Below are 25,745 nucleotides of genomic sequence, written 5' to 3'. Positions count from 1 at the left end.
GATGATGATGATGATGATGATGATGATGATGATGATGATGATGATGATGATAATAAATTTATTTATAGCTCACCCAATCACTAGGAATCTGGGCAGGTTACAACAGTAAAAATACATTACAATAAAATACTAAATGGTCCCTTCCCAACCCCGTCCCCAATATTAAAACTAGAATTAAACAATCAGAGTTTAAAAACAATAAAATGCAATACAGCATTAGGTTACAATTAAAAACAATTTGGCAGGCAGAGAGACATACATCAGAAAATTGAGATCATATTCATAAACATACATTTCCATAGCTGAGCAGGGTTTCAAACACTGGTCTCACAGAATCAAAATTTGTGGGGTGCAATTTTAGTTTCCAGGGTGTTAACTCTTTTTTGTTGTTAACTGCCCTCGAATCAATCAGCACCCTGCTGATGAGACATCTCCAAGACTTCTGTCCTCCACTGCTCTGCCCAACTCCTGCAAACTCATACTCATGACCTCTTTAATAAGGTCCATCCATCTTGCATGTGGCCTTCCTCTCTTTCTACTTCCCTCTACCTTTCCCAGCATTACTGCTTGCCCATTTCAGACTGAGTTAGCTCAGCACAACTTTGCTTTACAAAGTTGTATTACAAGTAGTCGATCTCACAGCAATATACTGGAATAATTTATTTACCTAGCTACCTTGAGAATTGCAGCTAAATTCAGAGGAAATGAGTCAGGGTGAGTGGCTGGAAATCTGTATGTTTTTGTGTGGTATGGAAACAGCACAGAAACAAGAATGTTGAACAGTCTGTTAAAAATAACACTACTTGTGTCACAAAAATTTAACATCTTCCACAGTACAGGGACTTCTAACTGTGTTGAACTACAACTCTCTTCATCCTCTGATAGCTTGGTGGTTCAGGATGATGGTTCAGGATGTTGTAGTCTAACTCAGCTGGAGGGTGCCACAAGGTGGATCTAATAGTTTCGACTTGACACCAGGATATTATGTACAGTTATATGTAGCTATATGAAGAGCAGAGTTTGGAAAGTTAATCTGAAAAAATACAATCTCACACTGGGCATGCTGACTCTGAGATTCAGAGAGTTGTAATCAAAAAATCTAACTTTTATCGTCTCTGATGAAAAACAATAAAATAACAGTTATTTCCTCCTTATTTGTATAATATCTCTGGATTCTATATGTGTTTATTTTATCCATTGAGGATAAGTGTATTTTGCTTTGAATGAGAGGTTACAAAGAAATGTGCACCAGGGGGAATCAAAGCTGCAGCCTGCAGGCACAGACTAATGCAAATGGCATTAGTACCTATGCATGTAATTTGAGCAAATTTTCACTTTTAATCCTTTGAGAATTTGTCAGGAATGTGTCACCTTCTACTGAAAGGGATGATCAACTTGAAATATCTCATTCTGTGAAGAGTGAGAAGAGTCATAAAATTTCTCATCTGACCCTTCAGGAACAAGAAGAATCTGCCAGGATTTGCCATGGAATATCTGAGAAACTCCACAGCAAACTAGGGGCCAATTTGACCCAGTTAAGCCCATTTATCCTAGGATAGGGCTGGATCCACCAGGTTTGCATTTAGCCTGCCAGGATCCAGCTTGATCCTGGCCTGGCATATTGGCCTGCATCATTTAAATGCAAGGGGTATGCCAGGCCGGGAGGAACACTGGACTTTCGGCCCGTACAGACAGCTCCTGAGGGATTTAAAGTTTTAACTGGGGAAACATTTAGAAAGGACTACTGGAAGGCATCAAAGGGTCATTTTCAAAGAGAAGGACAACACCAGAGTTCAGAGGAACAATCACTGACATACTATCAATGGCTTAAGATAGTACAGGTTAAGTAACTTTTATCCAGAATTCTGAAATCCAAGATACTCCAAAATCCAAAATTATCCACATGGGTGGCTGAGATAATGACATCTTTGCTTTCTGATGGTTTAATGTACACAAACTTTGTTTCATGCACAAAATTATTTTAAATTATTGTATATAAAATTATTTTTAGACTATGTGTATGAGGTGTATTTGAAACATAAATTAATTTCATGTTTAGAGCTGGATCTCATCTCCAAGACACCTCTTTAAGTATATGCAAATATTCCAAAATCCAAAAAAATCTTAAATGCAAATCACTTCTGGTCCCAAGCATTTCAGATAAGGGATACTCAACCTGTAGTAAAGAATACAATTGGCACAGTGTGTGTGTGTGTGTGTGTGTGTGTGTGTGTGTGTGTGTGTGTGTGTGTGTGTGTTAAAAGTTTAATCAATGTTTATACTGCTATTCATGCAAAACAGGCTCCATTTCCTAAATAAACAAAGGAGGCTATTGCCTGGTTAGTATACATTAATAAGGGCTTTTCCCTTTTTCTTTACTTAAAACCAAGTTCCTGAAATGGCTGAATTGCAGGGGCAATGCTATTACATCCTCCATAAACACTGGGAGCTTTTATCAATTAATTGCTTGCTCAGAACACTGTGAGAAATTCAGGTTTTGTTCCAGATAGAACACAGTACTCATTAATCTTATTGCAGTGACAAGAAGAGAGTAACTGAAAGCAAGTACAAATGCCAATTTGAAATAAATGTTACTTGGAAGAAAACATGTGTGCACAATTCATGTGCATACACATCACTGTTTAATCTAGATGTTACCCCATCAGTTCTTACTTGCCACGGCAATATTGCAATTTTCAGACCAAATGATGTAGACTTAGCATTGCCTGCCTTGGCTGTTTATAACAAGGAATCGTTATTGGAAAAGAAGAATCAACTATAGAAGTAAAACTGTAGTAGAAGAAACTCACTTTTCTTAGCCGCAGTGAGATTTCTGAGGAACTAAGAATAAAATTCTTCTAATCCATGTGTGGGGACCATGTTCCCATTCAGAAACTTGATCTGAAAGCTTAATATTTTCACTGTTACCATGCCATGTATCAGTGGGCCAAAATAGAAGCAAGCTCATAGAATTGAATGAGGCCTTGAAAATCATGCAGTCCAACCATCTTGCTATCTAATTCCTGACAGTTTCAAATTCTATCTTTACCCCGCAGCTATCATTTCTCTTCTTTTGAGTTTCATCCTATTAGACTCTTTTTTCCTTTACAGCTCCAGGTTGCAGTTATCTATCGCCCTCCTGGTTCTGCCACCCAGTTCCTCTCAGACTTTGAATCATGGCTGACATTCTTCCTTTCAGATTCAATCCCCGCTTTGATCCTAGGTGACTTTAATATCCACGTTGATGATTCCACTAACCCTACAATGTCTCGCTTCAACTCTCTCCTAGCTTCTTTTGGCCTCCAACCACATTCAAACTCTTCAACTTATTATCTCGGTCACTGTCTTGACCTAGTTCTTGCTGCAAACTGCATCATTTCTGACTACCTGGCACTTGACTTTCCACTATCTGATCATCATTTAATCTCCTTTGCTCTTACTTATACTCCACCTGCTCGTCACACTGTTCAACACTATTTTTTTGTGATCTTCAAACTGTTAACTCTAACCATCTTCGTCAAACCCGGGATTCATCTCTCTCTTCCCTAAATCTCGGGGATTCTGCTGATTCAGCAATGTCTTTATTTAACTCTACTCTTTCCTCGACTCTTGACAGCTTTGCCTCTGTCTGTCTTGGTTTTTTTAAATTTTATTTTATTTTTATTTTTAAAAATAAACAAGTCTGTCTTGATTTTTAATTTAATTTAATTATTATTATTATTAAAAATAAACAAGTCTGTCTTGGTTTAACAATGATAGTGATTATGATGAAGATGGTGATATTGATATCAGCTAGTTTCTGAGGCTGCGCTCACTGTTTCTGAAGCCGAGATAGTATGACTTTCCAAAGTGCCTTTTCTGTGTGTTTTTGGTGCTTTGAATGCTAACAAGCCTGCCTTGCTTGGACAAGGATAGTGATGATGAGGAGAATGGTGATATTGATATCAATCAGCTTCTGAGGCATGTGCTCATTCTTTCTGAAGCCGAGAGAGTGTCACCTTCCAAAGTGTGTTTTTGGTGTATTTTTTGTGCTTTTAATGATAACAAGTCTCCCTTGCTGTGACAATGATGGTGACGATGATGACGATGTTGATATTGATACTCTCTGAGGCATGGCCAATGTAAGTTGCTCTTTTTTACAAACTCATGAGCAGTGAAGAAAAACCAAAGTCCCTTGACCAAGTACACACTTCTGAGAAGTACACTTGATGCAAGAACTGTGAAACCACCTTGACATGTTCAATATGCATAGCTATGTTAAACCATGCTAAGTGTTAAACCCAAGGGGTTTGGTTATGCAATAAGCCTCTGAAATATGCAAGAGGCAATGTTAAGTAAAGCCATGGGAAATGCCCAAATGTGCTGTTGTGTGTGTTTTGGAATGGAGGTTGGGGGTGTTTGACCAGAAAGGGAAGTACATTTCTGCCATCTGTCTAGGAATAATGCCCAAATGTCCTCCATTTTGATCATGCCTAAGAAACATACATTTATATTAACATTTTTTAAAAATCATCAAAAATTTTCTCATATCCTCCATTTTTAAAAATGTGTCTTACATTTGAAAATGCTGTCCTATGTTATTTAATTATTTAATTTTTTTTTGGTCCCCCCCCCCCCCGGTTGTCTGGGGGACAGCAACCCGGCCCCCGGCTCAAAAGGGTTGCCTACCCCTGGTAAAAAAAAGATGCCAGCAAACAACTGACAAGTGCAGTTTGCACTGTTTTCTGTAGGTGGTAACAGTAGAGACCTTAGGGAAAGTGCAGCAACCAGGGACATAAGCTTCCTGTGGCTTGGTCACCCACTGAGTTTATAAGTTTGTGGAGAGCAAAATAAATACGGGCCTTACATATGGGCATATACAAACTGTGTCCGAGGAATTGTATCATTATTTCCCAAACACCATTTACTGGGCTAGCCAGTAAATCTACCTTAGCTAACCCAGTAAATAGTGTTTGGGAAATAATGATACAATTCCTTGGACACTATTTACATATGCCCATACATAAAGCCCATCTTATAAAAGATTCCCAGTTTATAAAAGATTCCTAACAGCATCCTTTCAGCTAAAAAATATGATTATAATGAAGTATATATCAGTTGTTGCTGTTCTGTGCTTTCAATTCATTTCTGATTTATGGTTACTTTAAGGTGAACCTATCATGGTGTTTACTTGGCAGAATTTGTTCAGAGGAGGTTTGACTTTCTTTCCTATGAGGCAGAGATATTGTGACTTGCCCAAGGTCACTCAGTGGGTTTCCATGGCAGAACACGGATCTGAACCCTTGTCTCCAGAGTTGTAGTACAGAGCTCAAACCACTGCACCATGATGGCTCCCAATATCATTAGTGATTGCTAATGGAAATTTTAAGAAATAATTGTTTTACAGTTTAAAGATCTTCAAATTTGAAATAAAGTTAATAGAATCCTCATCTTAATATATTTTCTGCTCTTATAGATTCCTCTTACAGTATATGTCAGGAATGCTTTGATTGTGTATTCCTATGTGGCAGGGGTTTGGACTGGATGGCCCTTGTGGTCTCTTCCAACTTGATGATTCTATGATTTCTATAGTCATCACTTGACAAAATGCACTTTGGCCAATAAAAGAAGCATGGCTAATTTTAAACACTTTGAAAGCCTAGGAAAAATCCTCCTCAAACTGTATCAGACTCTGGAATTATTATTTATTGACTACATTTTTAAAATTATACTTGTCACATTTACATTTTGTCTTTCTACCAGGAAGCTGACGGATTTTTTAAAAATTGTAGCTTAGTCCTTTATAATTCCTTTTACCAAGCATGCAATAAAAAAACCCAGAATCCACTGTTCTAACCACACACAAAACTCAGTTGAGATCTCAGCTCACTCCCTACTTTCTGTGCATTTCAGTGAAAGATGGCTATTAAGTGCCATGAATCAGTCTGCTATTGCTCACACATATAGCCTTATCATAATGGAGCAGGGTCCATAACAAAGGGAGTCTCAGCTACACTTTCTGGGTACTGAATTTGTTTAGGAGTCTCTTGCCATCCTTTTGAAACCAAACTGCCTACTTTCCATTTATTCCTGTTCCTGAAAACCAACATGCTCCCACATTCAGCTTTGATGGGAAAGCCACAATAACAAACCAAAGAGCAGAAGCAAAGCACGTGATTCAGGAACTGGAGCAGGGCTGGGGAACATCTGACCCTCCAAAATTTTTGATTCCCATTAGCTCCATTTGTCATGGTCAAGTTCTTGAGAGCATTAGTGCCAAATAGGGACATAGTTTGCTCATCCTTCAATTTCAGAACTAGACTATGATTGGGAAGATCCAGCTTCTTGCTCTGCTATGAAGAATTTTTAGATCACCTCAAGCTTCTGCATAATCTACCTTGCAAGGATGTTGTGGAGACAGAATGGGGGGAGTAGAACTAAGTAAATTATCTAGAGCTCCTTTGAGGAAGAGCAGAATATAAATACAAATATACCGTAAACAATATTGTGATAAGTAGCTACTCTGTGAAACTTGTGAGATACAGAAGATTATTGCATTGCATTTAAAGTAACTTATCCCCCACAGGATAAAATCACATTTAATTTTAAAAATGGGTGTTATTGCACACAGCTGCAGCTGGGTGAGTGCAACCCGTATGTAGCCTGGATCCCAGCTGCACTTAATCCAGTGGCTTTCCAAAAATGGGAGCTTGCCATTTTTGAAAAGCCACAGGATAAGCATGCTGGGATCTGGTCTGCATATGGGTTGTACTCGCCCAGCTGTGGCTGTGTGCAGTAACACCCGCTTTTAAAATTAAATGCAACTTTATCCCATCAGGGATAAGTCGCTTTAAATACAATGTGATAATCTCCATAATTTCAAAAGGGTCTTCTCCTCCCCATTTGCCTGAAAAATCAATAGTAACTCAGTGATGCAGAGTGTAAGTAATTCTGTCAACAAATTATTTATTGCAGAACATCAGTACTATTAAGTGACAATGACACAATGTTATCAGCCCCGGTTACTTTGCATAACATTGAACTTTCCTCTCAGTTTCTAAGGAAACACTTTGAGGCACTATATTTATCAGACTGTCTTTACAAACACCTCCGCCAACACTTAATCAAATCTCCTTTCTAGCTACTGCAAATTAATAACAAGTTTATGCACTATAATTGAGAACACCAGGATGATACAGGCATCAGTACAGGGCTGCTTCAGCTGCTGCCACACTGGAAAATTAATGCAGTTTGACACCACTTTAACTGTCATAGCTCCATCCTATGGAGTCTCAGGATCTGTAGTTTGTCATGGCACCAGATCTCTGAGAAAGAAGGGTAAATATCTCACAAAAATACAAATCTCAGAATTCCATAGCACTGAGCCATAACAGTTAAAGTGGTGTCAAACTGCATTAGTTCTGCACTGTAAATGCAGTCCTCTTTTCCAACTCAGATTCTGCAGATCATAAAGTTTGCCTTTCTAATTCTATAGCCTATAAACGATTTAGTGGCAAAATTACATGTGTGTGTTTGTGTAATGTGCAGACAGAGAGAAAACCAAGTAATTCTTAGAATCAAGCATAAGTGTTTACAGGAACTTTGACCAAGCTCTCTCTCTCTCTCTCTCTCTCTCAAAAAAAGGCCTTGCATATGAACATGTGTAAAACAGACACATGACAGCATGCACCACAATCATTAGCCACATTCATTAGCCTTTATTTCACATTATTTAGGCAGTTCACATTATTTGTTCATTACCCTTTATTTCACATTATTTAGGCAATTCACCAATTCAAAACCAGTCCAAAGCAACCTTGTACTTGGTTTGAGCATTGGACTATGACTCTAGAAGGCAGGGATCGAATCCCAATGGGCGACCTGGTGCAAGTCACACACTCTCAGCCTCCTCAGAAAATGGCAATCCCCATCTGAATAAACCTGCCAAGAAACCCCTGTGACAGAGTCACGTGAGAGAAAGACAGAGCCCTGCCAATGCCTTCCCCCAGTAGGAGAAAATGAGTTTGCAAAGGGAAAGAGCCAGAAAGGGCTGAGATGAGGAGGGAGGGAGGCAATGTGTGTGTGTCTCTGTGGGGAGGGCTGCTTCATCCCCAAAACAGCTCCAGAACTCCGAGAGGAACTTTGCGAGGCTGAGAGAAAAGTCCCCCACAATCGAAGGGAGGGAGGGAAGAAAGGCAGATTTTGGTGACGTCTTTTAACTTTTTGGTGAGGCCAGAGCATTTTCTGGGCAAAGGAGCTTGGGGATTGTAGTCTGATTCGAAGGCAATCCAAGGGCAACTGAGACATGCATTCCATACCTGGCAAATTTGAATTGAACACAACTTTGGAGTGGAACAGGATTTGTAAATTCTGTATTTCCCTGAATTTACACATCTCTCGGTTGACCCTGGATTGGGTTCGAATTGACTTAGGATTGACTTTGATTACATATGCTAACCTCTCGCACAAAACATGAAACCCCATTATTGCACCTGGGATCATAATGGATTGACCTTCCAGTTTCCCCCGTGTGATAACGTCCATTGAGAGACATTGCTCTGTGACAATGGATTAAATTTTAAATATCCATAAAATCACCATAAAGGAGATGAGCTATCTGAGTGTATTGTATTCTGATGGAAGACTTATAAATTTCCAAGTTTATACATATCCAGTTGTATGTCAGATACCTCACATAAAGATACTACTGAAGCCAGCATGTTATCATGCTCTTGCCAAGTTTTCCATTAGCAACAGTTGAAGTGAGAACCATTTTTATACTCCATAATTCAGATCTGGGAGTCTATCCAGAAACATTAAAAACTAGATACCACTATCCACATTTGTCCCACACCAAAACTGTTAATGAGAAAAGCACGCAGAAGTGGTCTCTCACTAGCAAATCCAATACTGTACATGCTTGCTTATTTGCTTAAGAACTCCTTATTGTAAATGTATAAATTGGGCACAGTTTATACAGTCTTTCTTTGGAAAAAAACAAAGAGTTCTACTGGGGTATAATACAAACCAAATGCTGACACCAAAGATAGTTTAACTTTTCTTATGAAACTAAGGCCCAGTACAGACTGCCTGAAAACAGCACCCATTTTAACTGCGCAACGTCCCTCCAGAGTTAAAAGAACCTGGTTTTTCCAGGTTCTTTTAGTGGTGCCCAAATTACGTCGTGAATGTGCCAATGTGTCCATTACGTCAAAATGGCGGTGGCCCACTGCAATGACATAGTAGGGTTCCGGACCGTGCTGCGTGGTCCGGAAACCTAGTATCGCCACCGTCACACCCCTTTCAACCTGTCTGTCTCGGGCCAATGACAAAACAAATTATGTTCCCAACTTAACCTACTGATGATTCCATTACTAAATTTTTTCATAATAGGAAATATTGACAAACAGTGTATGTCACTACTGTATATGTGTATGTGTTTCTATACTCTAGAAAAAGCAAAGTGTATCTGTGGAGGTGCTTGCAAGGAAATAACAAAGGCACCAGCACTGAGAAGAACTTCTGAACTCATCACTGGCTGGTTTTTACCCTGCCGTTACAGGACATGGTGTGGATATTCATATGTTCAGAGTTGTTCAGGCATTGCAGCTTGGTGCTGTATTCTAAAATTTGGCAATATTTGGCTTACTGAGCTACAAAACTTTTAAAAACAGGCTTCCAACATGTGATTTGTTGGTTACATGGGCATATCATAATATCAAAAAACACAGCTGTTAAAATTCCCTCCATGTACCAAGGACAGGAATCCTATACTATGATATTCTTGATCTTTATAGAACTCATATACCCTAAAATACATGTAGGCATCTCATGGCCCACAAGCTGCTGTAGTGGGGGTCAGGTTTCCACCCAATTGGTGGGACATATAATGTCCTCTTTCACCACCGCCCAAAAGTCACTTCTGGTTGTGAGTTCTGGAGTCAGTGGCACATTTGTGGGGCTCTGGGGGTTGTATGAGTGGGTTGAAAAATAGAATCTCTCACTATTGGAGGCCTTCAAGAGCAGTGTGTGTGTGCGCGTGCACGCATGTGTGCATGCATGCGTTTGCGTTTGGAGAGAAGAAAAACAATCTAAAATAGTTTTTTTTTAATTTAAAAAAATTAGGGGGATCCAAAGGCTGCAAAAAGAAAAAGAAAAGAGGAGAGGAGAGGAGCAGCCAGGAACTGCCTGTGCCCTGTGAGGAACAAATCCCCACACTAATTATGCTGTCTGGAGCCTCCTGGTTCCTTGGGCTCAGCAAGGAGATTTGTGAGGGGGAGAACAGCCATCTCTGCATTCAATCCCTCCTATAAAACAACTGAGCCATGAGCTCAGATAACATAGAAATAAGGTGAGTGGAGAAGGCTAGCATTCTGCATCCAATGAGATGGTGGGTGCAGCAGGGATGGGAATGGGGAAGTTGTAGAACTGATGACATAAAAAAGATGCTGGCCCTGGCTATATCCACCTTGATGTGTCCTCTGTTGTTGGGTTTTTTTAGAGGACATGTTTTTGTGTTTGTTTTATCTATTCCAAGTCTCATGGAGACTACCCAAGCCCTAGTCTGTAATTAAGTAACTAAGTACAGAGGGAGAATACTGGAATCAGTAACAATGAGAAAGGAAGTAAAAACATGAGGTTAGCAACCTAACAGTTATAAGCACTGGGGGGGGGGGGGATGCAGCCCAATTCTGTGCATAGTTTTCTTAAAGGTAATTCTCATTGTGACCCAGGTAACTGTGTACTGAACTACTATCTTAATGCCTTCTAGCAAGTAGTAGAAAACTGTCTTTGGTGCGTTACAGACGCGCCTATACTGCATACTAGGGTTAGGAAGGGGCGTATTAGGGTTACAAAGGGGTGTCATTTCCTGACGCCCCTCAACCCTAGTACGGACTGAGTCCGTACAAAATGGCGGCACCCATCCACACAGGGGCCGCCATTTTGATGTCGCAGACGCATAGTGTCCGGATGTCGCGCAGCGGAAGTGACGGCATGAGTGCGAGACGAGCGCCTCGCGCCGCCACTTCCAGGGCACAGAAAGAAGCGCCATTTTGGCACTTCTTTTCCTCTGTGCCCGGGAACCGCGCGGTTTGGCCGCTGCGGTTCCCAGACCCAGCAATCGGCGGCGGCGGCAGACCGCCACTTTTAGGCAGCCTGTAACGCGCCTTTGTAACTCAATTATAGAACAGACTTATCTAAAATAGTACATGTACCATTTAGAAGTCACTCTGGCTTGAAGCAAATGGGCCAAAAGAACTGTTATGATTCAGGCCACTACCACAGTCCTGAACTGACCCGCCAGAAAGAGTCAATTATATCCACTCCTTTTTGGCCCATTTCTTCTTCCTTGGTGCACCATCAGTGTGGCTTTCAACTGAGATGGGGTGTGCATTGTCCAAACACCAGCATTTTTTGTCCATGTGTTTTGGGCTTCTCTCTCTCTCTACACACTCCTTTGAATCTTGCTAACTAGGCATACACTATATGGTCAAGCTGAAGTACATAAATGACGGACTAAAGCAATTGTGGTGCATGGTGCTTAACAGAAGAGAGTGAATCATAAAAACTAAATTTACAAAATAAAAATATAGTGTCTTAGTGGGACTTCTCCAAATTTACTTCCAGACTAAGAAGCTTATCACACACCTCCCCCCCCCCAATTATGGGAACTGGAAGGGGCCGCTTGGGGCCGTGCATGACCTGGAAAAAAATGGATTTTATCGCACAGCAAATCATCCTCAAAAGGGCCCCGTTCCATCCCTCGGTGCCAGGCCGTTCCCATTAAGTGCTGGGGGGAGCCATTTCTGACCAGAACATTTAACGCTCCTCAGCACTGAAAAATCCATTTTTTCCAGGTTGTGCGCATCCCCGAGCGTCCCCTTCCAATTCCCATAACGGGGGGGGGGGGGTGGTAAGCTTCTAAGTCCATGACCAGAGTGTAATCACAGCTAATGACAATCAATACATGCAAATTTATATTTGTGTCTGAATAAACACTTCCTGGCTTACAAGATCCAGTCTGCTGGAACTGAACTGCTTAGGCAAATCATTAAAACTAATTTAAAGTTCTTTTTCCAAGGCCCAGATCAAACACTAATATTTCCTTCTGCAAGCTAATAAACTGGGGTAAATTGCCAGGTGAGCATAAGACAGATTCTATGCTGAAGCTCCTGTACCAAGTAAAATGTGACAATGTTATTAGCACATCCCACACAGTATTTTAAAAAGTATGTAATTGCTCCTCTTTTCTTTTTTGCTTTTGTGATTGATTCTAACCAATACCACTGAGCTATTAAAAGACTTCTAAAAGGTATTTTGGCTTTCACTACAACTTCCCCAACACATGGTATTAGAATATGCAGTTAGCACAGAACAAAAGTTCTCAAATAGTTTGTGTACTCCTGGATATGGGGTTGGGTTTTTTTTTTTTTTTTTTTTTTTTTTTTTGTGGTAGTGGTTGTATGTGTGTGCACCAAGTTACCAGTAGCAGTAGACACAAACAACCATGTGGGAAAACCCCTACTCTTGGCTTTGTCAGCATCTCCCACAATTTATTTATTTAACACATTTTTAAGTTGCCCTTTGATAAAGTCATCAGGGAAGTGTACTATAAAAATGGCAAAAACACTGGTATAATATAAAAATCCAGATAGCTATAAACTAAACATGAACATTTTTAGAAGAAAGAAAAATATCATGCCATGAATTAATGAACTCTAATGTAACGCCTGGGCAAACAAGAATGTTTCCATCTGGTATCAAAATGACATCAAGGTTGGCATCATGTGAACCTTCTTGGAAAAGATGCTCCATAAGTGAATTAGCCCATCCATATGGCACAAGAAGGCCCTATTGTTCTCGCAATCCCCACCCCCTACAGACAAATGTGACCGACATAACTAGCAGCAAAAGCATACCAATTGATTATCTGGCTTTGAATTCCACTACAGTGGCAGCCAGGGTGACAAATGTGTCTTGGAAAAAAGAAAATAGAACTGTCTGGAAGTTACAACAACAACAACAACTGGAGGACAATCCCATTCATGGTGCCAGTGCTGAGTTTTCCTACAAGAACTGACAGTGCTGTTGGTACAGGTCAAATAGTTGCATCTGATGAAGTACACCAAGGGGTCATGCGGGCAGGCAGAAAAAAGTGGCCGAAGGCTGCTCTGTCCATGATTGCTTGGTGAATACCCAGGACCACAGTAACCTCACACTCTTAAAGCAGGATGCTGCCATGGTCCCGAAGGGGCTGCCAGCAAAGAGCACTTTTTCTGTACTCCTTTTGCTAGTGGCACTGGGCTGCCTTGGGAGGCGCCAGCTTCCAGCCATTCCAGGGGCATGCATCATGAGTATGCCCCCCCCCTTGCTCTGAAGCAGCTAGAAGCCATTCTATCTTGTCTGTTTCAGGCCTATGTCTACAAAAGCTTCCACCAGGGAGCCCTGGTGGTGCAGTGGTTAAATGCCAGTACTGCAGCCACAAAGCCGTGAATTTAATCCCAGGCAGGGCTCCAAGTTGCACTCAGCCTGCCATGCTTTTGTAGGTCAATAAAATGAGTTCCCAGCTTGCTGAAGGCAATTGGTTTACACACTGTAAACCACTTAGGGAGTGTTAGTTCACAGGTAAGCAGTATAGAAGTGTACTTGCTATTGCTATTGCTATTCTGCTACCAAGTATGGGAGAAAGGTGGGATAGAAATCCCTTAAATAAAATAAAATAAAATAAAACATCTTTCAGTTAGTCTCAAAGGTGCTACGAGGTTGATTATCTTCCTATCAGCCTTCTTCAATGTATTAGCTTCTGCTACCAACTTTGGGAGTAAGGCAGGATATAAGTCCCCTAAACAAAATAAAACAAAACTTATTTCAATTAGTCTCAAAGGTGCTACAAGGTTGATTCTATTCCTAACAGCCTCCCTCACCATCCAGCTTTCACAACCATACACAGAAATTGGAAATACAACAGCATGGACAATGTAGACTTCGGTATTCAATTATATCTCTATACACTTCAGGATTATATCTAGTTCATTCGTAGTTGTCCTTCCTGACTCCAGTCTCTATTCTGAATAATGACTGAGCCAAGGTATAGGAGGTGATCTTTATCTATTTTAATGTCTTCATTGTTTCTTTTGAAGTTATGTAAATAATGTGGTTATTATTTTTGTTTCCTTAATGTTCAACTGTAAACCTACCTTTGTACTTTCTTCCTTGACTTTCTTCGGACACAATATAGTGTAGGAAAAATAACCAGCACAAAGTAAAACATTACTAGTTCAGTTAAATTTCTATCCCCACAGTGAAGTATTGCTCACTGGGTAAGGGAAAAGTTTGCTTATTTCTTTGTTTGTTTAAAAACTAAAATTTGTGAACATAACATGGAGATCTGGCTTCAAATTATTTGGAGGTTTTTCATCTAAAAAGGAAACAGAAGAGTGGTAAGAGAAGTAGAATGATGACCTATAGCCATAATGGCTGTGGGAAAGTGGCCAAGGAATCTATCATGGCACGTTTTACTTACTTAATTCTCCTTCTACAGTGCTAAATCTATCTTATATATCCTCACCTTAGCAGAAGCTTTCTGTTTCTCTCTCCCATCTCAGTATGGGCAAACTCTCTACTGTATTTGAAATACTAGCTGATCCACAGCTTAACTAAACTGCACCTAGGAGGAAGAGGTTTAGGGTTCAGCAAAATGAAGGGCTGGAAACAGCACAGCAGAGTGTCGCATGCAAGTAAAATGCCTTCTCACTACATCTGGCAGTGTTGTGCATCTTACTGACTGAACACTGGTTGAAATCCTATCTAATTTTTATGGTCTAAGTGCGCTAGATCCTATTATCAAACCTGTCACTCATTTCTGCACGTGCATCACATGGAGGCATGTATTAAATTGCTCATTCTTTAAACCAGCTGTCTGATTTGCATGCAGACAGATCCACTCTGGATGCTAAAATGCCATAAATGCACACAGATGTGATAAATACAAAAGCACATTAAACTGACTGTTTTTTATACAAAATCAATCAAATAGGTTCATTTATTTTCTTCCTTTGTCCCATTTAATGTCATCAGAACTTCCATGATTTGTATTAGAAGGATATTAAATAAAAAGTAGCCAAAAATAGCTTTAATTCTCTTTTTTAAAGTTGTGTTTTGTGAATATGTTTAAGATACAAAAAGCTGATTTCTCAAATGCTTTACACTGCCCTAAAAATTTTTACAAGGATTTTAAGTTAAAGAAAGGCAAATGTATACAGTACAAGTTTTAATCCAGCCAACTGTAACTGTTCAAACATTGTTAACATTGTACTGATGTCTTCTGTTAATATTTGACAACTGGACAAACCATAGGTGTTTATATTTTTAAGAGTTACACAGGATGAAATTTAAGTGTTGTACATGCTGTTCATTTTACATTTTCACTATGCTGTAAGATCAACTGTTAAGCAAAAATAATTAATTACATTTATATGAACTCTGCCACAGCACTCAAGAAGTTATACATAGATACTCAAGAGATAGTCTTGCTGTCTGGCATACACTTTAGAGAAACTTAAATATACACTTGCAGTTTTGGATGTCTCAAAAGTTATGGGCTAAAAAGAACAGTGTCTCCTAAAAACTCTGGTGAAGGAAGTGAATCTCATCCAGCCAAAAAGATGGTCTGGATTGTTTAGACAACTAGTGAGAGTATTTCTTAAGATAAACTGCATGGCTCAACTTGATCCACCTTTCAATTTATGCTAGTTCAGTGGCTAGTATGAAAGGTGTCACCTGGCGAGGTAACTCATGGTGTCATTCCTCTTTGACCTCACCACATCATCTCACATCATGTAGCAATAGCAATAGCAGCAATAGCAGCTTCCTTTATACACCATTTCACACCACCTAAGAAGTCTCTAAGCAGTTTACAACTGTAAGCTAATTGCCTCAACAAGCTGGGTACTCATTTAGCAACCTCAGAAGGATGCCAAGCTGAGTCAGCCTTGAGCCCCTGGCTACTACTGAACGCACAACCTTGTGGTTTGTGAGTGAGTGGCTGCAGTACAGGCATTTAACCACTGCGCCATCAGAGCTCCTATATAGAATCCCTAGTAATGTTTTTTATACTAAAGCTACTCATAAATCATATTTCCCATATATCACTGAACGTAATGGCAAAAGTTGTGGCATAAATTAAATTAAAATTATAACTTTAGATTACAGTATCATATACATAGCCTAAATGTATTTACAGGTACATAATGTCATGTGGTTAAAGGGATGCAGGTGAATGACACAGCCCGTATATACCAAAGGGAAGATGTCTGAGGACCAGTGGTGTCAGTCTGCATTAGGTATGCCCTGAATTCTCTGCACACCCCTAGGGATGCCCCTGTACCAATTCTTCATGAAAAGCCTAAAAAGCTATTAATACTATATTTATACAGCTTTTGCTGAAAAGCTCGTGGCAATTCACAAATAAATATAGAATTTAAACTAATTCTCTATTCTTTTCCATTTCTCTTTCCTGCATTTTTCTCTCAAGAAGTTTTCTTTCAGCATCAAGACTGTATAGATTTTTTTTTAAAAAAGTCATTTAAAAAGTGGTACTCTGTGATCCCCCTTTACATTTATATGCAGACATTGCACACGCACACTTGACATAGCCTTTGAATAAAAATAATTTGGTTATTTAGTGTGCATATTTTCATTTGCACTTTCATGTATACTCATATTTTAACATTTGTGAGGAAACAACATTGTTCAAATTAGAAGTTTTATTTAAGTAAATTCAATATTTAATTCAATGCACATGTAAATTTTATACATGTTTTATACATAAACATTTGGGAAAAGAAGGGGTGATCAGGGCCTTCAAGTCTTGCCCCCCCCCCCTTGCAACTCTCATGACTTCTCCAGGAGGTTCTGCCCCACCATTTGAGAACTACTGATTTAGATTTAGCAACAACACTTGCTTCACAGCAATGTTCCTAAATGCATTTCAAATGGTTGCTCCCATTTGTCTTAAGCAGTCAAAGCATTATCACCCTTTCCAGTATCCTCCATTCCATCCCACGCCCTCCGTCAGTTAATATTCTGTGCCTATTGAGCATGTTCAGTCATTCTCATTGAGATATATTTTTTCCTCTTGGAATTCTCTGTTCCCCCACCCAGCCCCCCAAAATTCTATCTGAAGTTTCTTTTAATACTTCTGCAAGTCTTGGGGCTGTTTAATGAATCTTTAAAAGCTAAAAGATTCATATCCAAGAAATGAGTTCCTTAAATATATGTAGCATGCTGTTATGTTACATAACAGTGTTTGCCAACCTAGTGTCCTCCAGATGAGCTGGACTACAACTCCCATCACCCCTTATAAGGGGGTTATGAAAGCTGTAGCCCAACACATCTGGAGGCGACAGATATATATATATACTGTATATGTAATATTATTGCACATGAGAATCTGATACTTCTTTCAAACATTTCTACCAAGGTTATATTGAGAGACTCTGAAAACCTTACTCTGATACAGACACACACCCCCAATCCAACACATGTGCTACAAGAACAAGTATAAGAACAGTGATATCTGGTGCTTTGGTTGGAAAATAGTGCCATGCCTCAGAATGTACTGGTTGTTATGACATCCCTCAGTTTTCAAATACATTTGAATTGGAGTAAACCCTAATGATTTCCAACAAGCCTATTCATTAAAATCCAGTGTACAAAGGATATCTATATATCGATTGCGAGGTGTGTTCTTCCTATTGTTTAAAAGTGGGCAAAATATGGCCTCAGGATCATTTTTGTGGTCCTCAGTGTTCAAAATCAGAAGTGACATCTGGGTAATTTCTGGTTCTAAAATGTCAGGGTGGGCCAAAAATGTCACCATATAATATAGAGAGTATTTGGAAATAAAAATTGAATTTTTGGCAGTAGATCTCCTGATTGATTAATATGGTTTCCTAACTCTTGGCAGTTGCTCACCCGTAGCTTAGGCTGACAGGATAAAGACCTGTCCACAGCTTCCATCTTTACTTGTGCAAAGGGATTACAGTACTTATTTATTCTATGCCTTTATTCCCTTCTAGCTCCAAAACTTCAGCCTTGCCTTTTAGCTTGTGGAACAGGAGCCAGTAGTCTCTGACACTACAACATACCCTCCAATATTTCAAAGATGAACAATAGAAAACATGTGGCCAAGTAACATTAGAGTGTGATCAAGTTGGCAAAAGTATTTAAGGAGGAAGAATAGCTCAGAAAGGCTGCCATTGTCTGTCTTTGCCTGAGTCTACTAGGAAGGCAAGAGTCCTCTCTCCTCTTCTAAATTATTTCATTGCAAGTTGTTTTTACACTTTGAATTCTATTTGAAGTAACTGAAACAACCTGTGGACAAAACAGGAAGGTTTGGGAAGGAATGAGAAACTGAAAAAAGCAGCTGGAAATGTGGGATGGAAGAGGATTAATCAAAAATATCTCTGCCAGATCAGGACATTACTGGCAATAGCAAGTAGCTATAGCATGTACATTTCTATACTGCTTATCAGTGCACCTAAGCACTCTCTAAGCCAGGGGTCGGCAACCTCCGGCCAGCGGGCCGAAATGAGGCCCAGGAGGCCTGCCGCCTGGCCCCTGGGTGCTGTTGCCGCCGCGGCGGCCACCACGTAACAGCTCTTCGCGTCTGGGCCCGCCATTTGGGCAAACAAAAATGGCGGCGCACCATAGCGGCCCTTGGGGCTATGGGCGCCGCCATTTTTTCGCCCAATGGAGGCACCCAGAGCGGCGAAAAGCCGCGATGGGCAGCGGCGGGGCAAGCGGCGCGGCCTTTCGGAGGCCCTGCGCGTCCCTGGGGCCCTCCAGGAGCGCTCGAGGGTTCGGCAGGGGGCCTCGTGGGGGGCCCGCTGCCGCCCCTGGGGCCTTCCAGAAGCACTCCGAGGGTGGCAGGGGCCTCCTGGGGGCCCGCTGCGCCCCTGGGGCCCTCCAGGAGGGCTCGAGGCACAGAGGCACTACGGGGGCCCTTTGCCATCCTGGGCCCTCCAGGAGGGCTCCAAGGCGGCAGGGGGCCTCTGGGGGCCCTTTGCCATCGCTGGGGCCCTCCAGGAGGCTCCACGGCGGCAGGGGCCTCTGGGAGGCCCGGTGCCGTCGCTGGGGCCCTCCAGGGGCCCTCCAGCGCTGGCGGCCCCACCACTTTTTGCCGGTCTCTGACGGGGCCGGTGGAGGCCTGGCCCCCGGAGGATGGAAGTCCGCCCCAGCACACGTGCCCCGCCCGGAGGTGGAAGCTCCACCCCCCGGCACACGCGCCCCGCCCCGGAAAGTTGAAGCTCCACCCCCGGCTTCGGCCCCCCATCGCCTGGGGATACCAACCCGGCCCCCAGCTCAAAAAGGTTGCCTACCCCTGCTCTAAGCGGTTTATAATGTATAACTAATTGCCCCAATAACTCATTTTTCAACAACTCAGAAGGATGCCAAGTTGAGTCAAACCCTGAGCCCCTGGCTGGGATTGGTTCATTACAAAAGACATTAGGAAATCTAGTAGTGGCAGAGACAGGCACATCGTATAACAACATGTTGAAAACATATCCTAATAAGGAATAAAACTGCACGAGTCAGAACAGGCATGCATACAGTCAGCCCTCCCCTATCCACAGATTCTGCATCAGATTTAACCATTACATGCTTGATTTTTTAAAAATTCCAAAAAGCTAACCTTGATTTGCCATTTTATATAAAGAAGACCATTTACTATGCCATTAGATATAACAGGACTTAAGCATCCACAGATTTGATATCCAAGGAGAGGGGTTCCTGTAACCAAGCCCCACAATACCAGGCTACAGGGACAGCAGTGACTCTGCTCACCCATTTACTGTAACTATGAATGATGCATCCTATGCCTCGTGACTAGCAGGATAAGGAGCTTTCTACAGCAAGGATCAGGATTTCTTTGCATGGCTTCATGTCTTATAGTTGTACTTAGGCCTCTTGGGTTTGTCACCAAATAGCATTCCTAGTGGGATTCTGAGAAATTTAGTCCACTCCTGAAGTAATATTTCAAATCACCCATACTCCAGGTACAGCAGAGGAGGGAATCCCAAAGTCTTGCAAAGTGGTTAGGATCAACAGACAAATGAGTTCCTCTGTCCAATTCAAATGGTACAACACATTCCACCTCACACCATCACAGGCAACAGGCATGGAAAACTGGGAGTTCAGCATCCATAGGAGAGACGGGGTCCTGAATTGGAAACAGTTAAAAAAGACATTATATTAAGGCATCTCAGCATTACTTTTTAATCACAAGTAGCAATTCTCAATGAACCGGCCCCTTGTGATTAGAATGACTGAATCTATGGCTACAAGGCTTGAGGACTGTGCCATCTTTCCTTGGTATAAGGAAAAGTAAATTTTCCAACTTAAAAAAAAAACAAAATAAAATGGCATTGTGTTCAACATTTCCATGTTAATCAACTTCTTCTACAGAGAAAGGGCCCAAATTGCCATGGAGGGGGGGGGGGTTGTTCTTTCTGGAGCAAATGCACTGTAAGCTTTTTCATCCAGTCAAATGACAGGAAAGACAGCAGAGCAATTACAAAAAGAGAAAATTGATACAATATGCTAAAACAATCAGTGTGTGTACATTATAATGATAGACCTGATATTAATAATCCATCTGTCCTCCGGTTTTGGAGGGAAGATATGACATAAAACTCGATCAGTGGTGCTCGGGTTACGAAATTAATTCGTTCCGCCATTCCTTTCGTAACCCGAAAATTTCGTAACCCGAAACACTTTTCCGGTAGCACTGGAAAGCCTATAGCGCACTTTGCAGCTTTTGAATTGCGCGCCAAATGAATTTCGTACCCGAAAATATTCGAACCCGAAACAGTTTTGTCCAATCCAACTTTTTCGTATCCCGGAAATTTCGAACCCGATCATTTCGTATCCCGAGCACCAAGTAAAAAAAATATTCTATAATCTATAAGTTAGTAGGCATTACCAATAACGCATAAAGGTGGGGTACAAGTAGGTTTGCAGTCCATACTACCAACATGCGTTTTATGAACACAACATCCGAGAGGTCAGGCATGTTAGACACAGATAGGTAAACACAGAATGTTCCCCAAAAAATTATGAATTCTGTGGAACAGACAACCCATTAAACCTCACAGACCTCCAAATACAAGTACAATAGAAATTAAAATTAAATTGTGAAAAGGCACTGATCCAATGCTCACAGTATGTAAAAATTAAAATCAGATATAGGGGTTTTTTGGTGGGGTTTTTTTTGGTATGTGGCCATGTTCTGAAGATTTATTCTTCAGATGCCAGCCAAAGATGCGGCGAAACTCAGGAATAAACTCTTCTAGAACATGGCACATAGTGCCCCCCCCAAAAAACCACAAAAAACTATGGATGCCAGCTATGAAGTCTTTACTTCACAAATCAGATGTTGTTTTTTCCCTCCCCTATTTGGTTCTCCTAATCTGTGAAGATAAATGAGAAAGAGGAGCATTAAACTCAAACCGAAGGTGAACCAATAGATATGGCCTATTCTAGTTCAGCCTTAACAGCACATCTTTAGTCTCTTTATAATCCTAACTGTCCATAGCATTAGATGAACTTATTATTATGGTCACTGTTCATACAAATTATATGGCTGTAAAAATTGTTCATAGTAGAAGCCTCTTCTAAGCTGGACCCCACTGACCTCCAAGAATCTATTAATGTGCTTCAGGGAATCCAAAAATTAGAGAAAATAAATTTGATTTATAGTATTTCCTGCCATGGTAAATTTTTAGGTAAATTTGTCTTCTTAAGTGTTCACTGCATTTCCTCATTCTGTATTTGTCTATGTAAAGGAAATCAATGCATTTTTCTGAGAGAGATCCATAGCTTTTATCATATTCCCAAATTGGCCCATGATACATACATACACAGAGAGGGGGGGGGGTGTTGTAAAACTTTGTTTCTACATTAAAATGTATTCTTTTTCCTTAACAACAATCAAACCTTGACGTCACCATATAGTTGAAAACCCCATCTTCAACTTTCAAACCTATTAGGCCTATTAGCCTAATAGATTGTTGCCAATATATTTGAGGTTCCTTTTGACCAAACTAGAAACAGGGTTATGATAATGGATACTCCACAGAAAACAAGCTGGATTTAGACAAAAATCGATCTACACATTGACAACTGCTTTAATCTAAACCATATGAGTGCCAAAAAATGACTAGCAAGGAAACATCTATATGCTCGTCAGATATCTTTCTGCAGCATTTGACACAGTGAATAGAGAAAAGTTCGATGGAACAAACTACTTGACTTAAATTTAATTGTGATGGTTGTTTATTAATCAAAGCCTTTATACAGGTAAGTTTGAGATGAGATTTGTTTGAATGGGCCATGACAAAAAGTGTTACATACCTACAAAGGGTAAGACAAGGGTGCTTATTAGCCTCCTTATTATTTAATATATATATAAATACCGCCATCTGCAAGAGAAGGCTCTGCAGTCATATGCCTACTGTCCTACAACTCCGTGAACACCTTGCTTTATGCTGAGTGACATAATATTGTTATCATACTTGCAAGTAGGTATTAGGAGACTGTTTAAAAAGACGATGATTTGTTATTGCCAGAACAATTCCTTAAATATTTACAAATCTAAGTCAAATATATATGGTATTTGGTAAAAGATCACAGATGACATATATGGCAATTAGAGGGTGAGCCAAAATAGAATCATTAAGACCCCCCTGCGTACCTTGGTGTAACATTCTCAGAAAACAGATCTTGCTCACGTCATCACTAAAAGAGTTCACTTAGAGCAAGCTCATTTGATATCCATATTTAAACTAAAAGCCCACAAATACTCTGTTCCCTTAACCCCAATAACCAACGTATATAAAGCCAAGATACACCTATGCTCTCTATGCGGCGGAAGGGTGGGTCTAAATTCCATCTCAGCAGTATAACTAGCACAGTCTCAACATCAGAAGTATACGGTGTTAAATAAGGACTCTGCAGCTGTATATGGCGCTGAATTAGAAGTTATTCAATCCATGGGCAAGACAAATCAAAGTGTTTAACTACTGGGATTAAATTAATAGAAATGGAGCCAGATAGATTACCAAACTATGTTCTTAGAACATCACAATCCCATCTTCAATCCCTTGGTTTATGCAAATAAAAAACTTATAAAGAGCTGTGGTCTTCCTGATTCCTGCACAGTTTTAAAGGCAAAGCAAAAGGGGTGAAGACAGAGAACTGGATATTGAAGCCCCAAAAGATACAGCCTCCTTAGCAACGTAGGTAATTTAATGGCGGACCAATTTAAACACTCTTTTCAAAGAGCAAATTACTAAAAATACAAATGCCAAAACCTGAGGGAGGCATTTACCAGAGCAGATTGACCATCGTGACACCATGGAAGATATGGAAAGAGTCAAGGGATTCCACATCAGCGAATCGGTATCGGTGGAGACCGAGAAATTGAGGATTAACTCATATTTTAATTCAAGTGTGATATGTCCCAACAGGAAAGAGATCAGTATCTTGGTCCCTAATCAAAAGAAATGTTTTGTGATACCCATTCAGAATCTCTCACCTCATGAGTGGCCAAGATTCAAAATGCTATTACACAGCTCAGTTTTTTTTATTTGAAAGCTATACAGTCAGTTGAGTAATGAGGGGGTCAATTGGGGGTAAATTGCAGAGGTGATGAAGAATTCTCTGATGTGTGATGCTTCATGTTCAATTTTATATTTATTATTATCACTTAAATGCTGTAATAGATTTGTTTTTATTTCTTTTTTAATACCCAGTTTTGTATCTTGAACCTGTGGTATGAAGTTATAATCAGTTTTAATAACTATGTTTCATTTTTGGGTACTGTACTTCTAATGGCTATATGTTTTACATTTATATGACCACATTACGGTAAATCTATATACATTCCAGATTCTGTGTTATTACATTTAAGCGCTTTTTCTAATTGCTATAGAATTTCTATAATATTTTATAGTGTGTTTAACCGTGTGTTGATTATTATTTGGTTGTATTTGAATAGCCTTAGGGCTAATCAATAAACATTTCTACATCTACTTTCAAACCATATCAACAGGTTGATTACTTTAACTCACCAGTAGCATTCAGTAACTGCTACGATTGGGTTACACGTGAGCTCAACAGGGCTAATCTATTTCTGTACTTTTCTGGTGTTCATCCCCACATTCCTACCCTGCTTTTATTAGAATTACTCATACGGCTAAGATCACATCAACAGTCATATTATTTAGTTCAACCATTTAATTAAAGCGAAATAATATCTATGTACAATAGTAACTATCAGAGCAACATCCCCCATCTATGTGGAAATGGGATCGAAAGCAATCTAAAGAATGTAAAATGCTTTCCAGCAAACTTGATCCTATTGAGGTCCCCTCTGTTCACTGTTAGAGTGGAGCAGTCTCATGAAGGATATGGCTTTTTACTGAAAAAGCAGCCAGGTCTTATCACCCCTGGCTCCAGCCATCCATGAAACCACTTTCTGGGCAAAGCACACCATTTCCACTTTCTGGGAGAGCATATATAATCTAAATCGACATTTTCTTTGAAAGGAAGAAACAAACAAACAAACAGATTTTCCTGTTATCAAAGAGCTGGAAGGCTGTAAATTCCCTTGGACTATTATTTTGGAAAGTGGGTTAATTCGGTCCTAATTTTCTTGTTTGGTTTTGAGTTTTAGTCATATACTTTACACAGCATAATTTTTGCAAAGTTAATTACATTTTCATTTATTAAAATCAATAATACATAATAATATAAAATCATATAATAATAATAATAATAATAATGTTATTTGTGAAAACCGTTTTCAAGATCAAAAATGGTTACAAGACTAACCAACTATTGCAAAATCTCATAAAAATAGATACAAAACAGTAATTACTAATTATATAAAACAAATCATTTACACAGGGTGAGCAGAACCGATGGCATCGATGAGCGCTAACTTCATTCTTCGGGTGGAAGGCTCTTGCAAACAAGAACTGTTTTAATTTAACCTCTTTTTAAATGTTTCTAGGGGGGTTCATGAGAACGGAGCTCCTCGGGGAGACACACTGTTCAAAATCCATGGGGCCGCCAACTGCAAAATGTCTCACTGGAATGTGGCAGACATATTTGGAAGATGTGAATTTCCCAACAGATTCTTCCCAGATGTTCTGAGTGTGCGGGGCGACTGATGGGGGAGTTCGGTCCCTCAAGTAAACTGGGGGCCCAAGCCATGTAGGGCTTTATAAAATCTCATCTACCATTAAATGTTTTGCACATTTAAAAAAATCAATTTTCCTGCAGAACAAGAGTGTGGGCAGGCCATTTCCATATCACATTTTCCAAAACTTTGAGGCCCAGTACAGACAGGCATTTGCACTGGTCTGGGGCCATTTTAGGTTTGTAGTGGGCGCCATTGTTGCACACACTCATCCATACTGGTGCGCAATGATGACATCAAGCAGTGTGGCCCCAAAACAGCAGGGCACCACATGGATGTCTCATCAGCGCATGTGAGGAGCGCCAATACACCCCGCACAAAGTCTAAAAGGATCCACCAGGAAGGGTGTTCTTTTTGGGTCTCACGAGGCACGCCATTTGGTTCGGCAGGGTCTCCATCCAGGAGAGAAGGGAGTGTCTCACCCCCTTTCCCCCATCTGTCTGGACCTTCGTAAATGGGTGCACCTTTAAAAAATTGGAAAATGGTCAGAAAGTTCAGT

The 25,745-nt window shown here is 40.3% G+C and overlaps 1 protein-coding gene across 2 annotated transcripts in view; it reads right to left on the bottom strand.

The window, feature by feature from the left end:
• Window positions 1-25,745, bottom strand: part of HTR4 (5-hydroxytryptamine receptor 4) — a 269,754-nt gene that overhangs the window by 145,446 nt on the left and 98,563 nt on the right. For both annotated transcript variants that reach the window (XM_042455477.1, XM_042455478.1), the window contains exon 2: window positions 20,138-20,203. In XM_042455477.1, coding sequence (XP_042311411.1) covers window positions 20,138-20,184 — 47 coding nt within the window. In that variant the 5' untranslated portion in view covers window positions 20,185-20,203. The remainder of the gene's footprint in view (window positions 1-20,137; window positions 20,204-25,745) is intronic.

Source organism: Sceloporus undulatus, chromosome 2 (genome assembly GCF_019175285.1).
Source record: "Sceloporus undulatus isolate JIND9_A2432 ecotype Alabama chromosome 2, SceUnd_v1.1, whole genome shotgun sequence".
Classification (NCBI taxonomy): Eukaryota; Metazoa; Chordata; class Lepidosauria; order Squamata; family Phrynosomatidae; genus Sceloporus; species Sceloporus undulatus.
Note: the sequence above shows the minus strand (reverse complement) of the source record. Positions and strands in the feature narration are given on the sequence as shown.